The 17,037-nt window shown below is 42.7% G+C and overlaps 3 protein-coding genes across 3 annotated transcripts in view; 2 read left to right on the forward strand and 1 right to left on the reverse strand.

Moving 5' to 3' along the window:
- cab39 (calcium binding protein 39) overlaps positions 1 to 6,425 on the forward strand; it is an 11,913-nt gene extending 5,488 nt beyond the window's left edge. The window contains exons 4-9 of the mRNA XM_083914478.1: positions 287 to 405; positions 1,055 to 1,223; positions 2,146 to 2,205; positions 2,733 to 2,798; positions 4,050 to 4,193; positions 4,284 to 6,425. Of these exons, the coding sequence (XP_083770604.1) occupies positions 287 to 405; positions 1,055 to 1,223; positions 2,146 to 2,205; positions 2,733 to 2,798; positions 4,050 to 4,193; positions 4,284 to 4,472 (747 nt within the window). The 3' untranslated portion in view covers positions 4,473 to 6,425. The remainder of the gene's footprint in view (positions 1 to 286; positions 406 to 1,054; positions 1,224 to 2,145; positions 2,206 to 2,732; positions 2,799 to 4,049; positions 4,194 to 4,283) is intronic.
- A 1,446-nt stretch (positions 6,426 to 7,871) lies between these two features.
- Positions 7,872 to 13,128, forward strand: itm2ca (integral membrane protein 2Ca). Its single transcript, XM_083913408.1, has 6 exons — positions 7,872 to 8,072; positions 9,787 to 9,930; positions 10,054 to 10,242; positions 10,670 to 10,780; positions 11,874 to 12,024; positions 12,195 to 13,128. Exons 1-6 carry the CDS (start codon positions 7,980 to 7,982, stop codon positions 12,284 to 12,286), a joined length of 780 nt encoding a protein of 259 aa, XP_083769534.1. The 5' UTR covers positions 7,872 to 7,979; the 3' UTR covers positions 12,287 to 13,128.
- A 2,036-nt stretch (positions 13,129 to 15,164) lies between these two features.
- Positions 15,165 to 15,977, reverse strand: LOC310947373 (lysophosphatidic acid receptor 6-like; the record flags this gene model as incomplete). The annotated part of the gene is made up of 1 exon (XM_083914163.1): positions 15,165 to 15,977. The coding sequence occupies one exon, from the start codon at positions 15,975 to 15,977 to the stop codon at positions 15,165 to 15,167; it is 813 nt and encodes a 270-aa protein (XP_083770289.1).
- Between the last annotated feature and the right edge of the window lie 1,060 nt (positions 15,978 to 17,037).

The following is a 17,037-nucleotide window of genomic DNA, read 5'->3' on the forward strand; positions in this document are numbered from 1 at the left end:
ATTATCTTTAGATGACATCTGTCTTTCCTCTTTTTGCTGAAACACCAGCATTTAAAATCAAATTTAATTGATTTATTTATCAAATATTTAATTTATCGGCAACATTTTTGCTTACCTTATGCTAAAAGCTGCGTCTTGGCTTTCCACCCTTCCCTAGCTCCTGCTTGCATTGTCAGTTTGGGAGTGTGTTGTACGACCTTTTATGTGTATTGTATTGTTTATTATGTTGCATACATAAAAGTCTGCTTTATTAAGCCTTTATGAATGATTTATCTGTCGCTCCCAGGGTAAAAAAGATGTGGCTCAGATCTTCAACAACATCCTCAGGCGTCAGATTGGCACTCGGACGCCAACGGTGGAGTACCTCTGCACCCAGCAGAATATCCTCTTCATGTTGCTTAAAGGGTAAGGAGGTACACACGGAAACACAGTGCGCCTCGATCTTTAAGATTTGTCTTTATGGATAAATTTTGCTGAAACAATACATGTTAACACGTTATTGATAATAAATGGCAACTTCCTAAGTAGCTTCCTAGCACAAAGGGAAATGAGAGCACTAGCTTTAAAGGCAATATAGCCCAATTGAGAAAGGAAGGAAGGAAGATTTTTTATAGAATTTTTTGTTAATTTTTTATATCTCTAATCTACTTTACCAGAACATATTACGTTGTCTGATGTTATTAATATGTGGCATCTCCAACAAACAAGTGTGTCATTGTCTTTTGTGTTTAGTCTATTTAATGACTCATCTGCAGTTCAACTCATTGATCCTAAAAGATGCAAAGCAATTGACTTTGGTTCTTGCTGAATTTTCACACACAGGCAGAAAAGGCAAGGCAGCTTTATCTGCACAGCAAATTCCATACACTAGGGCAATTCAATGCTTTACAGGGTAATAAAAAATGGTAAAAGGTAAAATCTTTACGATTTAAAAGCTGCAAGAGGTACACAATTTAAAAAGTGAGCTTGTTTAAATCGTGCGTGCATGCATGCTTGTGTGTGTGTTGCTTCTATATGCTGTTAAGTCCTTGTCCTGTGTTGCTGTTTTGTGCAGGTATGAGTCTCCAGAGATCGCCCTAAACTGCGGTATCATGTTGAGGGAGTGCATCAGACACGAACCGCTGGCCAAAATCACACTGTCGTCAGAGCAGTTTTACGACTTCTTCAGATATGTGGAGATGTCCACTTTCGACATTGCCTCAGACGCATTTGCCACTTTCAAAGTAAGTTGGCTCAGCTGTTGGTCTGTTTTTTAGTAAGGCTCTGCAACAACTGTGACTCCTTACATCTTAAAACCAGTGACTGTTTTTTTGTACTAGAACAATCCAAAAGTGTAATTTTCAGTAACTCACTGATATACCGTATGTGATCAGCAGAGATGCTGTTTTACAGTTTCATCTCTCTGTAGCATCCCCATCTCCTACTTCCTGCTACTTTCGCTGATGGTGGTTTGCTCACATTATATAATCGCAAATATTGTAACTAATTAGATCTTAAACAGCACATTTGATAATGCATTGGCCGCAAGTACATGCTGCTGCTGATGCAATTAAATGACACATTGACTAACAGTCTGGGACGTTTCAGGATTTGGAGCCAACAGTGGCGGGGAAAGGCTTGAGTCTTCATGAAACTGCCTCTGATTTTCAAAACAAAGTCACAGTGGTTGAAACATGGTCAAAAGTCTCCTGAGGTTTAACTTAAGATCATATTATTATTGAAACCACTATTGATAGATGGCTGGTTGTTCAGAACTCTTATCAGTTTTAACTCGCATTTAACAGACTTGAGTAAATCTGGACAAATGTTAACATTACTGCTGGCTTAATGAATACCTAATGGTCAGATTTTAATCCTGGCATTTAAGCTAAGATGTCTTTTATTATAAAGCATTTTTATACAGTCCAATAAATGACTCATTTGCGAACATAATTGCAACAAATAAACCAGTCGTCTTGTGTCTTTGCAAATCATTCTGTTCAGAAATATCATTGTAATCAAAACGTTTTTTTCATTTGAAGGATTATTTCTGCTCGTGCTTTCAGTTTGTTGTGTGCAAAAAGGTAACCAATGATACCTGGCTGTGATAAGTGATCACCATTAAATCTGAATGTATTTCTCATAGTCTGCGTTGTCTATTTCCAGGACCTCCTCACAAGACACAAGCTACTGAGTGCAGAGTTTCTGGAGAAACATTATGACAGAGTAAGTCCACACTAGACTGGAGCTGAGTGTTTAAAAGACAGTAGATTCACCCAAAATGAGATAGAGGCATCATAAAGGGAAGGCATTATGTATTCTGACAGCTGTGAGAGGCTAACAATTCAGATCTTACAGTTTTATTTTACAATGTGCTATGTGTACTGTTTTGTTTTTTAAAAGCTTTTAGGGCTTATAGTGGAATTCAAAGCATTTGAGATTACTATTTCTAAAGACTTGAGATGAATTTAACCGTTTAACCAGTTGCATGTTTAATTTAAACTCTGACTGTTTGACATGCTGGCGGTCTCTCCCGTCAACAACATCAAACCAGCCATTTGGGACATAATTAGCAGTCTATGAACACAAAGTAGCTGTCAGTCTGTGAGGGAAAACCTCTTACTCTCCTGTCACTGTGCTTTAATACAAGACACAGAGGCAATTGTGAAAACCTCTTCTTGACATGTATAGATGACACTGTCTCTCTCTCTCTCTCTCTCTCTCTCTCTCTCCCTACCTCCTCCTTTCACTAGTTCTTCATTGAATATGAGAAGTTACTCCACTCAGAAAACTACGTGACTAAAAGGCAGTCCCTCAAGGTAAGGACTCTGGGCCGTGCCGGTAAACATGTCTCATGTAGTGGTGCAACTCTATTCGGAGAGCTATTTAAAGACGCGTCTGGTCGGAGTGTTTGGTTTCTCTAAAAACCCATTCCACCTTCATCACCTTGTCTTGGCTGCCATCTAGTGGTGGGACCACTCTATATGTTTGACATGTCCTCCTTTAGTATTTGGTGTTTTCTTCACTTACGTTTTGACCACATTTAGTGCGTACTTTCACCTAAGTATGAATAATAATATGTAATAATATATCTGAATCCACAATCTGCAATCCAAATGTAAACAACTGACAAAATATTACCCAAATGGTTTGTTTTTGATGCTAACCGTGTTTGTGAATGAAGGAGTACAACTGGACTAAAGTATAATGCTGCTCAAAGCTGAAGTTGGTAACTAAAAAAATATTTTTTTCATATTTGCTGAAACTGTCACTGTATCCTGACAGCACAATGCAACAGATGATTTGTGAAAAAGTAATATAGCTCTACTTCTACCTTCTGCTCTCTGTTTGCTCCAACAACCACTCAGCGCAGTCTGTGACGCAGTGTCAACTATTGCTCATGAACTCAGATCAAACTGAATCTAGGCACGCTGATAACATATTGATAAAGATTCTTTTACCGTATAAACTATTTCTCGCATAAAGTGTTTTCAGAAGCGTGTTTTGGACTACTGTTTAGCTGTAAAATGAGAGTTTATACGGCTTGTTCTTCTGGTTTGGTTTTGGATTGACCTGGTCACATAGTGTTTTAGGTTACAGCTTAACAGTACACTAAAAGATATTTCTAAAACCACTTTATGTGAGAAATAGGCAAAGAGCAGAATCTTGATTCATATTTGATCAGCGCAGCCCAGTTTGACAGTTGGATTGGAGTTCAGATCAGCCATTAACACTGCGACAGAGACTGCTCTGCTCTGACTGGGTGTTGAAGGTCGGGCGTGGTGGAAACTAGCAGGTACCATTAGATGCACACAGAAAAGGCTCTGGAAGCAGACTGGAACAGAAGGCGGAGTCAGATATATACATGACTTTTTCACAGATTGTCTGTCTCATTGGGCTGTCAGGACATAGTTTCAGCAAATATGAAAAAAATAAAAAGGCAATGGAAGTTATAGATTTGGGCTTCAAGCCTTAAGCCTGTCCATTTGGTGAGTCTGCAACTGTCTGTGGATTTAAAATCTATATTCAAATGAATATTTATTTCTGTTCCTTGCTCTGAAATGATCTAGTTACTTGGGGAGTTGCTTCTTGACCGGCACAATTTCACCATAATGACGAAATACATCAGCAAGCCAGACAATCTCAAACTAATGATGAACCTGCTACGGGACAAGAGCCGCAACATCCAGTTCGAGGCTTTCCATGTATTTAAGGTACAAAAAATGTAAACACAGTTTTGACAACATAAAGGATGAACCATATCGGCACATATTGACATCCTTGTCCTCTTCCCCAACCACCAGGTGTTTGTGGCCAACCCCAACAAGACGCAGCCCATCCTGGACATCCTGCTGAAGAACCAAACCAAACTCATCGAGTTTCTCAGCAAGTTCCAGAACGACAGAACGGAGGACGAACAGTTCAACGACGAAAAGACTTACCTGGTCAAACAGATCAGGGACCTCAAGAGGCCCGCCCCCCAGGAGGCCTGAGGATCGGTGCAGAGGTGGGGCGGAGGAGCCACCAGGACCACGTCCGGACAACATCCGGACAACGTCTGCTTAACGGACCCATCAGCAGCTGCTGTTCTGGTTTCTGAACAAAAAAATGAGGAAACAAAACGAAAAAAAACCAACGTACCCATATCAACTCATCAGGAAGTCGACAGCTCCTCTGCTCCTCAGTGAACATTTGATTACTCTTTTTTTTTTTTTTCTGTCTTTTTCCTTCAAAAGAAGTAAGAGAAAATAATAGATGCTGCTGCTTTCTTGCACATTGAGACATGTTAGGTATATTATAATGACACAGTCCATCGAACATAGTGACAGAAACTGTCCATGCATTCAAAGTAAGGTAGACTTCCTGAAAGGCACACAGCAAGGAACAAAAGCAGACATGTTTACACGCATATAAGTATTACATTAAGAGCGTGTATACAGACGCACTGCGAGAATATCAGCTGAAAGGTTGTGATGGAAATGGTACGAGCAAGTTGAACATTGGTGTGTCGGTTGCATGCCTTGAAATGTGACAGATCCATGGCTGTACCCACCCGTCGGCTCTGTGATGGCCTGCCCAGTCTGGCTCCCATGTTTAGTGCCACAGGCTCGGAATTGCACGCGCATCACAGCAACCGCTACAGTTCGCATCTATGCCTTCATCCAATAAAACAAGTGGTTCATTATTGCGATTTCATGGGGACGAGCTCTCAGACGCCATCACACAGAACCATTTACCTCCCGTGTGCTTTGTTGCGACACGACACTTGAAGCACACGAGGAAAGGAGGGAGGGATGTACGGTATGAATTTGGTAAAATGCAGAGATCGTTTTCTGGGATGGTAAACATGTACATATGCCTTTTTTTGCTTTGTAGATTTTGTTTAACCTTGACATATGATTATATATATTACCTTAAACATCACGTTTTTGGTTCAATGTAATCAAATTACTTTCTAAAACCGTAAGAGAAACGACAAACAAGTTAAGTGACATTGTTTTTGCATTTCATTTTACTGCTGAAATGGTTGCTGTTGGGTTTCTTTGTACATAACTTAAAGGGCCAGCATACATTTAGCTAACCGATAGGATATTAACAATTTGTACAGCGGAGGAATGTCACGGTATTAGCTCTGGATCTGTTAATCCTCTTTTTATTCTCCATCTACAGTTTGAGTATCTCTGAGACTGCTGAACATGTGCGGGGGGGGGGGGGGGGGGGATTGGGAGAGCATTAACTGAAACATTAAAGCCTGTGTGTTTGTGCACTTTGTGAGGTGCTGAGTGATAAACATCACCTAACTGGAGTCGAGGATGGCGGGGCTTTTATCGCCCCCCTCCTCAATTTCATTAACTTTGTTTTTTCCCCCTCATGCTCACCACTCTGTTGGTGGCCTGGGAGTGCTGTGTGGCCCCACAGTGAGCGCGCTTCAGTGGTGAGCTCATCAGGACATTGGCAACGCAGCACGCCATTCTTACTTTTCACCCTTCTCCTCTTCTCTTCAGAGGGTTTATAATTCCAGTACAATTGTGAGTGTAAAGCATTGTGGGTAGCAGAGTACTTTGGGCATGTCGGATTGTCCTCATGGTGCTGAGCAAAACTGATGAATGCCCAGATTTGCTAATTAACAGTAAATGACATGGCCCGTGTAATGAGACATATATCCATCCAGACAGGCCAATTAGAAACCACCTCGGTGCAGACGGCAGCACGACTCAGACAGCTGACTGTTCCTCCATTCGCATTGAAAACATGCATGTTCCTTCACTGGCTGTGCATGATGCTGTACTAAAGATGTTGTACTGGAATTGTTTCTTTTTTCCAAGTATTAAACAACATTGAAATGTCAAATTGAACTCTTGGCTGTATGCTGACTTTGACTCCAGTTTCAGCATAGAGTGTTTGGGTGCTTTCAGAAGTGTCAAAGGCCTGGGCCCTACAGTTGAAATAAAGAAAAACAAAACATTTGGAATAAAATACTACTGTGGTCATTTTCTTCCTGTGCACAGAGATATGAACCCAGCTGTCGAATGTGGGTTCGTGTTGAAGTGAAACATGTTTTCTTTTTAAGGATTATTATTTCTGGCAGTTTTCAAGCCTCTATTACATAGGACAGACAGGAAATGGGGTGAGAGAGAGGGGGGAGACATGCTGCAAAGGGCCCCAGGTCAGAGTCGAACCCAGGGCCGCTGCTCCAACCATTGTGCCGCTGGCCGCCCCTTTCCCCGGTATCTATGCCATAACCACATTACGCAGGATAGCATCCAAAGGACAAAAGCTATAAAAATTGCAAATTTAGAATTAGATTTTCAACTCAAGGCTCATTCATTCATTCATCTTCAACCGCTTGTCCCTGTCGGGGTCGCGGGGGGGCTGGAGCCAATCCCAGCTGACATCGGGCGTGAGGCGGGGTACACCCTGGACAGGACGTCAGTCTGTCGCAGGGCACATAGAGACGAACAGAGACAACCATTCGGGCAATTTTAGAGTCCTCAATGAACCTTACACGAGCACATCTTTGGACTGTGGGAGGAAACCGGAGAACCTGGAGAAAACCCACGCAGACACGGGGAGAACATGCAAACTCCACTTAGAAGGGCCCCAGCCGGGATTCGAACCAGAAACCCTCTTGCTGTGAGTGCTAACCACCACCCCACCGTGTCGCCTCAACTCAAGGCTGCACAGATGAAACACCAGAAGAGGGTGTTAATTAAACGAAGACAAAAAGAGTCCTATTCAGTGTGTCTAAGACTTTTTTATATATATACTGAAAGAGGTATTGAGTATTGTTTTTTATGGTATCTGAGTTTAAAATTCTGGTATTCTGACAACTTTAATCAGCATCGTCAGTATACTTCATTATCAGTTTGTTAAAGCACTGATTGATGAAACAATTATGTGCTACTTTTTCCTATTATTTTGTATATAGTATCTATTTCCAAGCATTTGAAACACTTACAGTAGTCTATTTGTTTATCCCCATTTGCTGATGCCATGGCAACCAGCTCCTCTTCCTGGGGGGCTGCACCTGACACTGGCCAACAATACATAACATGACAGGATGAGCATTCATTGCATCAATACACATAAAATTACATTCATATTAAAGGCAGTCAACACTGTAGCTTACATATATGGATGAAGAATAGGAATCTGGAGCCAAACAAAGCACATCATTATACTTGCAAATACATGCATATGCCATGTAGAGGATGACACACGCTCCTACTAATGACATGAGAGCTGATGGTGTCTTCTGAGCGGAGTGTGCACACAGAAAGCGCCGCACTAGTCCTTTAAGGGCACCAACGGCACACTTCCGGTAGATAAGGACAAAAACAGACAGAGAAGCAGCCCAGCGGTGAGAAGAGAGGAGCACGGCCCGACGGCGAGCTGAGGTACTTTTGTTTTCCCGAAAGGTGAGGTCAGCTATCTATAACAGACGGGAGCGCGAGGACACCTGCAGCAGACACACACACACGCACGGACACACGCGCGCCATGGTGAAGATCAGCTTCCAGTCCGTCACGGGACAGAAAGTGGAGAAGGAGAATGATGGCGACAAGACCGAAATTCTCATCCCTCATCCGATGGTGAGTATCGCGTCTCTCATTGTTAGGTATTGTCTTTTCCTGTCTTGTCTCAATGACGTGCATTGGGGTGCCCGCTGTGTCCAGGCTCTCCTGGCTGCTTGTGCACCTGCACATCCATGAACAGCAGGGGATTTTTTTGACTCCATCGCCATTTGGTTGGAAACAAAACATGTCACTGCTGCGATGCTTCCCCTCTGCGCCAATATACGCTTATTGCATGCTCGATGCAAGTTACCATAGTGTGCAAATGCATGCTCTTTGTTAAGGACAGACTGTACAGAGGGTTACAAGCATAAAGCAATTTAACAATGCAATGGTTTGTGTTTTGCTGTGTGACTGGCATGACCTCTGATTTCTTCCTGTGCAGATTCAGAATAAAGAACTCCCCGGCTTTAAAAAAGGTAGAATGCAAGAAATGCACGAGCTTTGGCCGACAAAATGGCAGATGGGGCTGCTCTTGCTCGCAGCGCATGCGAGATAATCACAGCTCTAAGTGAGGCAGAGCAGTGGACTCTTCAACTTTGCCTCGGCAGCATCCTCAGCGATCGCCTCGACCTTTATCAAAGATGCACGGCTGAGCCCCGGAGATGATGAGCCCTAATGGGAACTAGATAGGACATCATCAGGCATGCACATGAAGTGAATTTTGCAAAAGTGCAGAGCTGGAGTGCCCGTGTGTGTGTGTGTGTGTGTGTGTTTGACTTCGAAATCTGTTCGTCCCAATGTATTGAACAGGAGACGGACAGGCCCCGTGGTGTGTCACGCTCTCTGTGATGTGAAAGAGCCTCTATCTCTCTCTCAGCGGGGCGGGAGAACACAAAGAACTGAGTCTCACAGAAGTGTCTTCGCACATTCACAGTCGTTGCCTTGTCCTTATGCGCCCTCTGTTTCCAAACACTTTCACAAAGCGCAGTGTACCCAACTGAGATGTTCTAACGTGAACACACACACAGAATAGACGCTGTGCTAATAGAGCTGCAGAAATACACAGCACATTACGCGGGCATCGCAAAACAAAAGGCGCCGCATCCTTCATCCTTTTGCTTTTTGTGTCATCTCATTTTACACACATCTTCATAACGGATTGTCATCATTTTTCTCACACAGTCAGTTTTTCCTTCACAGCTCTGACTAGTCGAGTCAGTTTTATTTATATAGCCGAGCCCGGTATCACAAATCACATTTTGCCTAAAGGGACTTTACAGTCTGTGCGGCATAAGACACCTGCCGTCCTAACCCTCGCGTCAGATAAAGAAAAAAATCCCCAAACTCCAGCTAAGAATAGCAACCATTGTTTCTTTACAAAGCCACTTTTTCAGAGGATCATTTTATCTGCCGCGAGCACTCGGCAGTACAGCTCATCTCTGTTGGTCTTTATTTTAGTAAATGGAAACGCACAGTGAGTAGCTACTATCTGTGTAGTGCCACCCTGCCAACACAGGTCAGGCGTGTGGCACCGGCAGATGGGATGCGAGACTGGAGGCGTCTGGGAAGATTACTCACCATCGCAGTCAAGTTATCATTACAGAGCGCTCCGTCATCCCTTCCTCTGGCCGGGCTCAGTGCTACTAAGTCCTGTCTGCCATTTATGAGCTTCTAGTTTAGCTTTAATTTGGGTCATTTTCAGATGCTCTTCAAGGCGAAGATGGGTTAGATAAAAGTTTTTTTTCTGTGCCCATTTCACGTATTATTGTCTCTGTTGTGTGTTTTCCAGGACGAGGATGAGCTGGTCCTGCCGCTGCGGCCCAAAAAGTCTCCCCTCAATGGCCTGTGCTGCCTGACGTTTGGCCTGGTTGTGTTCATGGCCGGTTTGGTCCTTGCCTCCATTTATGTCTACCGCTACTACTTTATACCTCATGTAAGATCTTTTTAGAAATGCTCTACTCGCTGCTCTAAAAAAGGATATTTATCCCACACACTGGTTTCTGAGTGTTCCAGCAGGTGTGTTGATCCAGGTGTGTGTGTCTGTGTGTGCGTGTAGATGCCAGAGGAGAACCTGTTCCACTGCAGGGTGCTTTATGAAGACTCTGCGTATGCCCCGCTGCGTGGCCGTCAGGAGCTGGAGGAAAATGTCGGCATCTACTTGGCCGACAACTATGAGAAGATCACTGTGCCCGTGCCTCACTTTGGAGGCAGTGACCCCGCCGATATAATCCATGACTTCCACAGAGTGAGGACAAACACACACTCTAGTTGACGTATGCAGTGCAAGAGAGAACACCACACAGGACACAGTTAAACCTCAGCTACAAGTAACTCATAACTGTTGAGGGGTAGTCATAGCCTGGTAGTTGACAAGTTGAAATTTGACTTTAAACAAGACCACAGTTTGCAGCCATGCTAATAACTCTTTTAGGCTATACTTCATGTGGTGGTATCCTCTGGGGACCATGAATGTCAATACAACATTTTAATGGCAATCAGTGCAATATTTGTTGAGGTATTTTAGTTTGGACCGAACTAACTTAATCTCCCTACTGCTCATTTATTAAAGTTTTACTACTAGAAACTTCCAACACATAAGAACAGTGGCAGAACAAAACAAACCTAAACACTTGTTTATACAGTCCTGTTTGATAAAGTGTTTTCTGTTCCAGGGACTGACCGCCTACCATGACATTGCTCTGGACAAGTGCTACGTTATTGAGCTCAACACCACCATTGTGATGCCTCCACGCAACCTTTGGGAGCTCCTTATCAATGTGAAGGTGACACTCCTGCAATCTTAGACCACTAATGTCTTCACAAACACCATTATTTTCTCTTACATTCCTGGAAAGGAATGAACATTTGACTTTACCAGTGAACAGTTAAATGTAACAAAAAAACCCCCAAACTATTAAGGTCGGCTCTCAGCAGAATGTGGCGCCCAAAATAGGCAACACTGGAGGCTTTGTGACTACCTGCAGGGCTATTTGGTTAACTACAGTAATAAACAAGCTAACAGCTAAAGCGATAGCTAACAAAGTTTGGCACACAAGAGCGTTACGTAAGCTTCTTTCTATTTTCTCAACATCTTGTTCTCAGGCTTTTACAGAGTTTCATTAACGACTGTGTCATTAAATAGGGTAAAAATGCTCTTTTAGTAAGCTAGTTTGCTAGCTGTCAGTTAGCAAGCTTGTTAGCTTAGTGGGTTACGGGATGTTACATTCACACAGTTGATTCAAAAGACTTACGCTGCCGGGAAGACTCCATGTGACGTGTTTGCTGGTGTTTTCAGAAATGGCGGAGGCCATGCAAGTTAAATTTTCGATGAACGGTAAGTATGTTGTAATTAGAGTCGGAGGAACATGTTGATATTACCAATTCCTCATTTATTTCCTCCATCATAATGCATTTCCTGCATTACGTTAGCCGCTCGCTAGCTTGCTAAATTGTTAGTTTTGTTGGCTATTACATTGCCGTTGCCTAGCAGTGGAGCTCTCACGCCCTTACCACTTGAACACCAAGCTTATGTGTACACAGCTTTCCATGACATAGCCACAAGCTCACGAGTTCCATCGGAAGGGAACATTATTTGTACCGTTAACTCCGGTCTCAAAACCAAAATCTTCTCCGGAGTAGTTTATAATCGGACAGAGGAGGTTTAAATAAATGGATGGAGCAACTGGACTCATAAGTTACGAAAGCTCTCCAGCTCCTGGTTCCCTTAAAGGTCAGAGCTGCCAAGTTATTATGTGAACACGTCCGTGTGTGCAGACACCCATTGTAGTCTGGTTATGGGCTGTTCAGCCCCTTGGTGTTTGCGTTGGAAAACAAAGCCCCGTGAGCCTGTTGTTAATGTACCCCTGTCTCTTGCAGAAGGGAACATACTTGCCTCAGACCTACATCATCCACGAGGAGATGGTGGTGACTGGCAAAGTGCACAACATGCGTCAGCTGGGACCCTTCATCTACCGCCTGTGCAACGGGAAAGACACGTACCGCCTGAACCGCCGTGTCACCCGCAGACGTAAGTTGGGGTTAATGGAGAGAAACAATTTTTACGCAGCTCATCGGTCACGGTCTGTTGTTTTTCCTTTTAATGGGTAGAAGGAGCTTTGCTGTTTTCAAAGCGCTGCGATCGGATCAAGTCACATCACTGCTCCCCCTCTCTGTGTCTCACCCCCGTTTCCCACGCAGGCATCAACAAGCGCGAGGCGAAGGACTGCCACCACATCCGTCACTTCGAGAACACATTTGTGGTGGAGACTGTTATCTGCGATGAAGCGTGAACGCGATAGTCGCCCGCGTCACGCCGCCCGAAGGCACATCTCCGTTCACCACCGTAGCATCCTCCCGTGGATCTGATCTCGTCTGAGTTGCACTTGACTTGTGATTTTGGTTTGATGTTGTAAACGTTTTTTTTTATTATTACACTACCTGCCTATATTTCCCCCTTTTTTTTTAGCCTTTCTTCCTAATTCCCATCGGTTATATTTACCCTGAAATTCGATGCAATACTAAACTGTTGGTTCTATCACAGGATTTTCCTCGTAGCAATGTCCTTTAGCCAGTTATTCATTTAATTTTCCAGACATCCCCTCTTCCCCCGGGAATTTGTACAATGGTTACTGTTGTTGGGGAGAGATGACTGTCTCCATGCGTCGTCAAGGAGACTCACTTGTTGTTTTTCCCTCCTGCCCCGGAGGTGTCTTTCTGTCTCAGTTCTGCTAACAACTGTCTGTAATGTAAACATGTAACTGCTGATGACTTGCTTGCTTGCTTGCATCTTTATCCTCTTACCTGCCTGCTGCTTCTTTGCTCCCCTTCCTGCTTTTTCATTTTCTAGAAATTTGAGATGGTTGCATCGGGCATTAGTCTGCATTCCCCTTTTTTGTACTCCATCACAATTAAACGCTTTATTTTGAATGCTCTCACGTGTCATCAGATTTAATCTATTCTTGTCATGCTTTCTTTTTTGCGCACCCTCCACTGATGCGTTCGTGAATCATTTTAAAACGATAAAAACTTGTTTCCCTTTGCATGTGTTTATCTATAACATCACTGTTTAGAAGGTTTTGTAAAACAACGTTTAAAGCCTTAGTCTAGAGTCAGAGACTGGACTAAAGTCATTACTGCGGAGAGGGAGCATATTATATGGTATCTTAGTAAAAAACAAAACCAACTTTGATCTGTATATTTTGTCTGCTGATGAAATCATGAAATCTGTCTGTGAATAAAGTAGTGAAAACAACTATCTGTGTATCTTTGTTTATTTTTAGAACCCCAACCCTTTGGCAAAATGGCAGCAACCTTACTTTGCTGCAGGTAAGATGCTTTAAAGCTCCCATATTGTAAATGGTAAGATACGGTGCCTTTTTTTGTTTTTTTACAGCAGCTCAGTTTTTGTTTTTTAATGTCACCATCCTTATCTAGCTCTTGCATCACACCCGTTTGCTGGGCCTACACAGGGGAATTTTTTCCACTCTTGATCTGTGTGTGCTTAGATTTTAACCGGATAACAAAATGTTTTATCTGCGGCCTCATTTTAAACCGTAGTATTAGTTTAATATAAAACCAGCCAGAGACGACACCCAGTATAGACAAATTTGCCGATCCTCGATGGCTAACTGCATTTACTTACTAGCAATTAGTGATTACTCTTGGATCATTTCAAATCTGCACACGAGGTAATCTAGATCCCTGCAGTCTGCTGCTGGCTTATACCGATGGCCTTCCATCTGGCGAGGCTTAGGGGTGGAGAGCTGCTGGCTTTGGGACTGAGACGCTCTTAAAGAAGACAAAAGCCTGAGTCACATCAAATGATTTATAACAAACAGAACTCGTAGAAAAACGGTTATACACACATACTTGTTTTACAAACTTGTTACGTAAAACTAAATAGACAGAAAGGGATGATGCTAAAATGAGATAGGCTAATTTGACCTGTATTTCCACCTTTGCTACAGTTGGATATTTACATGTCAGTTTCAAAACATAGTTTAACATTTAAAAAAAAAAGGCATACTGACACTTTCTTGCTGAGAGTTAGATGAGAAGACTGGTGTGTGCACGCTAAAGCTGAAGCAGTCTGAGCGCTCTTAGCTTATCTTAGTTTAGCATAAAGACTTAGCAGGAGGCCACAGCTAGCAAGGCTCTGTTCATAGATTAAAAAGTTGCCCACTAATATCTGCATTGTTAAGTTTAATTAACACACAACTTATGTTTTAATTAAGTGTATTTTATAAAGAAGCCGGACTAGCTGATCCTACTGTTTCCGGTCTTTGTGCTAAACTAGCTAAGAATCTCCTGGTAGTAGCTTCATATTTAAAACACACACTTAAGAGTAGCTATTCGTCTTCTCGTCTAACTTTCAGCAAGAAAGCAAATGAGCACACTTCCCAAAATGCTGAACTCTTCATATTTTTTTTTTTTACACTTTGGTTTGTACCTCTGCACAGATCCAGCTGGCTAGTTGTTTCCCTGTGTATCAAGTGTTATCGCTAAGCTAACTGCCTGTGGCTCTTCATATTTTCATAGAGATGTCAGATAATCTTCTTATCTAACTCTCAGTAAGAATGCAAATAAGTTATTTCACACACAAGAAAAGATCTCGGTACACTTTTGCTTAAAACTCCACCTGGACTCTAGGTTCCAAAAAGGGAGTCAAGCCCAGAGAAACCTGTGTTAAGATGCCCAACTTTACAGCAGAAATAAACATATGACAGACTTTTGGTCTTTATAGCTAATTTCCCCATTTATAACAACTGTACTGGGGTTGCATATATTTATATAATTTACCTGTTTAAATCTTAACAGGCGCATTTTTGGATTAGCTTGGAGCAGGCGTTGTCGGGCACTGCCAATGACGACCACCCACTTCTAGCTTTGAGCCCATTGGGGTGACGTTACGGAGACTTTTTCTAGATTTTAGACAGTCTATGCTTACAGCCTATTGGATTGAGCTAGGCGCCTTTACATTGACAAGCTTTTCCACATCAGTTTCACAAACATTTTATTAAAAAGACAACCATCGTTGTTGTTCGAAGTTGAAGCCAAAGAAGCATCCCACACTCAAATGAGCTATTTCACTAAAGAATGGGAAAATTTAAAAGGTAAACACTTGACATTTGCTGCCATCGCTTAAAAAAAAAAAAGCATGTCCTTTGTCTACAGTTCTCTTGGAAGCTCTGTATCCTCTTTTTTCTTCCAGAAGGCATCCAAAGAAAAGTAATACAACAGTGGATCCAGGCAGCAGTTCACAGTAGCAAGACATATTAGCGGTGTAAGCACAGTTCTCCCGACTGTTAATAAACCAATCGACATAGGCAAGAAGCATATGGTAAACATAACCAAGTTCATGACAAATATCAGCATGACATTCACCTTGTTGTTGACCCTTGCCGAGTCACTGAGATGTCGGTGCAGAGTCCAAGACACCAAGGTGGTGCACACAATGTTGACTGCCAACATGGTGAGCACTAACGCAGACTGAAAATAAAAAAGTATTGGTCTGTAACTGTGATGGTAATGATGGTGATGGTGATTATGGTGAAATTCAAAACAGGTGGATTCATTGTTGGTCTTTAAAAACCTTGAAAACAACAGCTTCTCTGGGACGTTCACGACCAACACAAACAGCCAGATAAGCACAGCAGCTTTCACGGCGTTAGAAGTTGTTCGAAGATGGCGTGACCTCAGGGGGTAAACCACTGCCAGCAGCCGGTCCACGCTGATGAAGGTGATGAAGATGACGCTGGAGCGAATGTTGTTGCGAAAGAGCATTGTGATCCAGGCGCACGCCTCCTGGCTCAGGGGCCAGGTGCCCGTGGCGTAAAAGTAGACCCTCATGGGCAAGGAGATGACGAGCAGCAGGTCAGAGATGGCCAGGTTGACCATGAAGACGGCACTGGGGGATTTGAGGCTGTGGTGTCTAATCAGAGTCCACAGTGAGACAGCATTAAGAGGCAGACCCAGTGCCATAATAAAGCCAAAGACCAGAGCGTAAACCAGCTTCGGCTCGAATCTCTCTTCCGCCGCGTTGTGCACCGTATTGTTCATGTCTGCCTGATGAGAAACGCAATGTTTGTGTGACCTTTATTGAATGTTGCAGTTTTTGTTTTCTCACGACAAATAGGAAGCACGCCTCTCTGCTCGTTATCTGTGTGGAGTGAGGTGAGATGTGAGAAATGTAACAGGAAATGTACGTGACTCCAGTGGCTCAAGTTAAGAAGTGTGGCCCCTGTGACATTTATAGTTCAACCAACTTTTTTTAAGCTTTGGAAATGTTATATATCTTATATACACAATACTGATTACAGCCACCATGACTCTACCCTATCTTATCTTTAGGTATGTACTTCTTTTTTGCATGTCCTAAAACAATAACTCTATATTTCTTCTTGTATTTGTTTAAACAGGACGTTCAAACAATCTATGAACTGAACCACTCATTCCTTACCGACAGCTTCCGATATGAATTGATTGCTGATCACTTTTGCACAAATGTCATTGGTTTCAATAGCGAAAAAAAAAAAACACGAGGTCACTTTTTGATCACACTATCTGAATGTAATATGCACTCATAACTGTGGAAGTGATAGGATCTACCCAGTATTCTGTAGAAACCGAGAGAGCACACACCACTCAGGAAGTGGGTTAGTTTGTCATCACAGGAACTCTGTACTGATATCTAATGTGACGCTACGTCCTCAAATTGGAGAAGTTAAATTCACATGCACACAATTAAATAGCTATTTAACAACAAACGAGACTTTCATCACATTTAAAGCATTTTGTGTGTGTGTGTGTGGGTGTGTGAGTGTCTGTGTGTGTGTGTGGGTGTGTGAGTGTCTGTGTGTGTGTGTGTGTGTGTGTGTGTGTGTGTGTGTGGGTGTGTGTGTGTGTGTGTGTCTGTGTGTGTGTGTGTGTGTGGTGACGCAGATTAAGAGGAAAAAAGGTTTTATAAAACTGCTCCTGGGATTCAACCATTCCAAAAAAGCCATTACAAGGCAGAGAGATCTTATTGCATTACCAAGCTGAC

Source organism: Echiichthys vipera, assembly GCF_963691815.1.
Source record: "Echiichthys vipera genome assembly, chromosome: 5".
Classification (NCBI taxonomy): Eukaryota; Metazoa; Chordata; class Actinopteri; order Perciformes; family Trachinidae; genus Echiichthys; species Echiichthys vipera.

Excerpts from the sequence above, each read along its gene's own strand:
- itm2ca (XM_083913408.1), top strand. The coding sequence starts at position 7,980 with ATGGTGAAGATCAGCTTCCAGTCCGTCACGGGACAGAAAGTGGAGAAG. Across the intron at positions 9,931-10,053 it reads GCTACTACTTTATACCTCAT|ATGCCAGAGGAGAACCTGTT; the intron begins GTAAGATCTTTT and ends GTGTGCGTGTAG. Across the intron at positions 10,781-11,873 it reads AGCTCCTTATCAATGTGAAG|AAGGGAACATACTTGCCTCA; the intron begins GTGACACTCCTG and ends TGTCTCTTGCAG.